The sequence below is a fragment of the Ananas comosus genome, linkage group 6 (genome assembly GCF_001540865.1).
Source record: "Ananas comosus cultivar F153 linkage group 6, ASM154086v1, whole genome shotgun sequence".
Taxonomy (NCBI): domain Eukaryota; kingdom Viridiplantae; phylum Streptophyta; class Magnoliopsida; order Poales; family Bromeliaceae; genus Ananas; species Ananas comosus.
This window is the reverse complement of record NC_033626.1, coordinates 11,499,322-11,504,361: the sequence shown is the minus strand read 5'-3', so window position 1 is coordinate 11,504,361 and position 5,040 is coordinate 11,499,322. Positions and strand designations below refer to the sequence as shown.

Below are 5,040 nucleotides of genomic sequence, written 5' to 3'. Positions count from 1 at the left end.
ATTGGCGCGTCACCCTAATGTTGTGTCAGAATTTGAAAATCTATTGCTTAAATAAAAGCTAGAATATTTTTAAAAATATCACCCTCAGATGTTTTTAGATTTCTAATCTTTAGATCTACTTTTTGATTATTAATAGCCCATAGATTAAATACTATTACATCTATCACTATCTACCATCACCTACCATCATCATTTCAACTTTATATTTTTTTCATTTGAGAGTTAAAAACTTAAAAACACCAATCTCTAAGTGTTTTTGAGGGTATTCTAGCTCAACTTAATAAACTATATATATATATATATATATATATATATATATATATATATATATATATATTAGCTTTTGTGTTACTCTTTGCTATTACTTTTTATTTAACAATTTGTTTTTAATCTTATGAAAAAAAAATGAATGACTCTAAAATAAATATAAAATTTTAACCTTTTTTTATTGTATTTTATTTAGTTCTCTGCGATTCAGGCGGTAGAATATGCAAATTGAGCAATTATTTTTTAAGGGACAATTGTTTATATATAATAGTAGTTATTTCTATAAAATTACTAAATTACCCTTTTAAATATTCTCTTCTTCTGTTACTATTTTTTTTTTTATTTATCATTAATATAGAAGCAAAAATAAATATTTTAATTTTTTCTCTTTTTTAAATATATTCTTCTACCGCCATAAATTTTTTTTATCACAAACTTTTCTAGTTACTCTTAGTTGGGGACAAATAATATATTTTAACTTCTTTTTAACTTAAATTTAATTCTAATTAAAATACAAGATAATTTAATCAGTATTAACAACAGAATTATTTTTAAACATACGAAGAGTATTTGAAACAAAACAATAGTTTAAAAGATTTTTTAAAAGTTTTGAAGGGTATCCAGATAATTATTTTTTATATACCAGAAATGGAGCAGATACCTAAAAGGCCTATCTAAATGCATTCCATTCATTTCAAAAATGACATTTAATGAACATAATAAAACTATCATATTGCAAAGGCCAGCACATAAATCTGTGCTTTGCGGGATTTGCTGAAGTTATAAAGGAAAATTTCTCCAAAATCTCAAATGTAGATAAAAATTGTTGACCGAAAATGTTCAAAAGTGTGACCATAATAAAAATCAGAACAGGGCCATGCAAATATTGGGCAATCAAAGAAAAAGATTATAACATCCAGGGAACTTCAATGGTACGTTTTCATTGTTATTGATTATAGTAGTCAGCAGAGAAGCAAATAACAGAGAACTCAGTATCTCGTGCGTGGCGAATCAGTATAAATTCTTCCAGGATAACTCCTACGCTCAATCTAGTTAGCAGAAATAATAACTCAAGATTAACACAGGCAAGGATCTTTAAAAATAAGGCCTGTAGCGCATTGGCCTCCTGAACCTGGGAACTTTCCTGTGAATATGGCATAACATTTTCAGGCCAGAGATTAAAAATGGTAATGTAAACAGCTTGATAATAATAAATAAATGAAATTGATGATCAGAGAGAGACCATTTAACTCACCCATAGCCGTAGGGAGAATAGAAATATGGCGGCACATACGGTCTCCTAAATCGATAGCCAAGGTGCGGATTAAACCGCCGAGGAGGATACTGCTTCATCCCAGGTACATTTGTTCGTTTGGCTGCTACCTGCAGAAGCAAACTTTGTTAGTAGGAACAAAAAGAGAGAACTGTATCTGAGCAACTGTGCAAAATATCTAAAATAGGGAGCTAGGAAAGGTGACACACTTTCAGCTGGCGACCATGCAACTCAGATTCATTCAAGAGAAGAGCCTCTTGAACGGCCTCGGGCTCCAAAAATTCAACATAAGCGAAACCCTTTGGCTGGCCAAATTTGTCGGTCAGAATAGTCACCCTGTTCACAGTTCCGCTTGACTGAAAATGCTGCTGCACTTCCTCAGGGGTGCAAGCGTAATCAACCTGCAGCAGCCACAATCATCAGCAAGAAGGTTAAAAAGAAAGCTGACCGCTACTAAGTTTTTAGGTATCTGTAGGGATTTACATACAATACTAGAAATCCACAAAACATCAAAGCTGTATACAACTGCTTTAATAGGTACTTCCAGAGCCTATTCAGATGCTTTAAATGCTTTGGATCAAGGAAAGAAGGGAACTAAAAGGGGAGCTGTCCCATTAGATTGGGGACTCTGTGAGAACCTCAAGCCCGTTTTTAGGGGAAACCATAGATCACTTTTGCCATTGAATCCACTATCACATATTATATGCAGTGTGGGTGTGCTAGCCACCATTAAAATTACCTCTCAATGTGCCTTATCCACTAGATATCAAGTAATCAAAAAAGAACCTTAGGAAAGAGCAGCAAGTAAATTACTTATCTGTAGGTACCCTGGAGGAAGAGCGACAAGTAAATGCAATCAAGGAAACAAGGAAGACACACATAGCTCGTATGGTATGCTTGAATAACAAAATACGGAAGAGACACACCCTACAAAGACAAGGCTTCATCATGTAAGGCTGCACTTACATGTATGTCTTATGCATCCTGCCAATCATTCTCAGGCTGATCAAAATACTGATCTTTTGGTGGCTGATGCAGATCAGTCCACAGTCCTTCAGACTTGAATTGCAGGTGCTACATGAAGAACCTAATTATTAAATTTTATTTAAACGCCACTAATTTTTAATTAATTAAAAAATCACAAGGTAATATTTATATGACCAAAGTTNTTTTTTTTTTTTTTTTTTTGCGACTCATATGTCGCATAAAGCTGTTTTTTTTTCTTCCCCCCATCGTTTTTGCTTTTTCTGTTTTTTTTTTTTAACCCCATACTAATATTCAAAGTTGGGTTCATGGATACCGGGCTACAAAGAGCTTGAAGAACAAGAAATAACCCTGCGACAATTATCAGAATAAGTCACAAGAGAATAAAGAGGTTTCTGAAGATAGTTACAGTTAGGAAGAGGGGTACGAGTCAATATTTGAGCAAGCAAAAACAGAAAATACGACATTGATGTAAAAGATTTGAAAAAACAAAAACAAAAACTAAATATAAGTTAAATAGGTTCATTCCTGTCAATCTTAAAAATTAGCACGGAATAAGAGGAAGATAATTAAAAAGAAAATAACCAACAAGAACTTACTCAACAATCTACACAGCTGTGTCCGATGATACTGACGCTAAGATAAATTATTCCCATCATTTCCAACAGGAAAGTTCGCTTAAACAATTATTTGTAGCAAAAATACTAACAAAAAAATGCTTAAAAAGAACAGGGATTGGTAGTCATCTCCCACATGCAGAGTATTCGAGCTGCTAGATAAAGATAATGATTTTGTGCCTCTAATCAATTAACTCTATGAATTTATTGCCATATAGAATATGGAAACTTACATTACCAACAAACACTGATCGAGAATCCACCTCCTCCTTAGATGCCTGATTTGCAGCTACATTAGCAGGGTCTGAGAACCAAATAAGAGAATGTTACTTCATTACGCATGAAATTATAACAGAAATATCAAATGAGTTGCAGAGAGGCCTATGATGAAGGAATAATTATCGCATTAAGGTGCTCAATAACTTACCACGCAATTATGTAGGCTACTGCAATTTTAATAAATGATGAAAAGAAATAAAACTTCAGTGAAAAATATTTATTAGGCACGGAAGAAATTGAAGTGATCAATAACCTCTTCGATTTATTAAATCTGTAGTGCTATAGAGACCACACAGATGTTACACTATACTTAAGCTAACCAGAACCAATCCAAACACAATTTCTCAGTTCACTTTGAATAACACCGTTATTTTTGTTGGTGTCTCACCTTTAAAAAAATTATATGTTGCGCTTGCGTATTTCAGCTTAATTCATTCTGGACCATCTTATATTCCATCACTAAAAAGCAACAACACTCTCTCTCTCCAATCTCTATAACTCCATTGATACACTTTTTTGGGTTTTCAAACACTAATTTCGCCTGTCAAGAAACTAGCATTATTTTTTTCAATGATTCTAAAAATGTACCCAACAAGCAGTGATATACCTACCCAGCACTGGTTCTAATATTTTTACTGAAAATATTGTTAGTTTTGAATCTTTCTTCTTGTAACAATTCTCAGCAGTGATGCAATCAGCAAAATCTTCAGTTTGCTATACTGATCTACGAGTTAATCTTCAATCGAGAGCACATACGAACCAAAAAAATACAAAAAAAAAAAGAAGCAAATCAGGAAGATTTGAATAGCACGGTAGGTTCATGATCACGAGAATACTCGAAGAAGAGTGGGAAAAAAAAAAAGAAGAAAAAAAAGTAAGGGTCCGAAAGAGACCTTGAATGGCTCCCATCTCCTTCTCCACCTTGGCCTGCATCTCGCGGAGAGCGGCGGCCTCGTCCTCCATCTCCTTCAATCGCTTCTTCATCTCGTCCAGCTCCTGCAGCTGTTAGTTGCATTACAATTAGGGTTAGGGTTAGGGTTAGGGTTCCGAGGATCAGGGGAAGAGGAGGAGAAGGGGACCTTGGCGGCGTCGTCGTCAGCGTCGGGGAGGGAGATGTCGACGTCGCCCTCCATCTCGCCCTCGTCGGGGATCTCTTGTCCGTACACCTCGTGCTCCTCCTCCTCCATTTGCACCCTCGCCTCGCACGCTTCTGCGGCTCGACCACCCCGCCGATTTATAGCACGTGGCTTAGCCTTGAATCTTGATGAACCAAATTCGGCAATATCTGCCGTCCCCTCGCCGACTTCGGTGTTGCAACGGCTTAAGTTAAAGTCGGCGCTATCTCGTTACAACTGATTAGATTATTGGATTATGGGCCACAATTGGGCCGAGTATAGTCATCTGAGCTGGACTAGTTTTGGGCCGGATTTGGATGGGTTCGGAATAATCTTGCTCTTCTGTTCGTATTATCATTCAAATTTATTCACAACCGTACAGCCCAACTCTTAGTAGACACACCAGCTTGATTTTTTTTTTTTTTTTTTTTTTTTTTTTTATTTTTTTTTTTTTTTTTTTTTTTTTTTTGGTCCCTTTTAGATGTTGCTTTCTTTTCTTTTGAAA

The 5,040-nt window shown here is 35.3% G+C and overlaps 1 protein-coding gene across 1 annotated transcript; it reads right to left on the bottom strand.

Moving 5' to 3' along the window:
* Window positions 1,152-4,659, bottom strand: LOC109711148 (polyadenylate-binding protein 2-like). The gene is made up of 6 exons (XM_020234061.1): window positions 4,500-4,659; window positions 4,314-4,422; window positions 3,375-3,445; window positions 1,750-1,941; window positions 1,523-1,650; window positions 1,152-1,411 (listed from the first exon to the last, which is right to left on the bottom strand). The coding sequence occupies exons 1-6, from the start codon at window positions 4,605-4,607 to the stop codon at window positions 1,363-1,365; spliced, it is 657 nt and encodes a 218-aa protein (XP_020089650.1). The 5' UTR covers window positions 4,608-4,659; the 3' UTR covers window positions 1,152-1,362.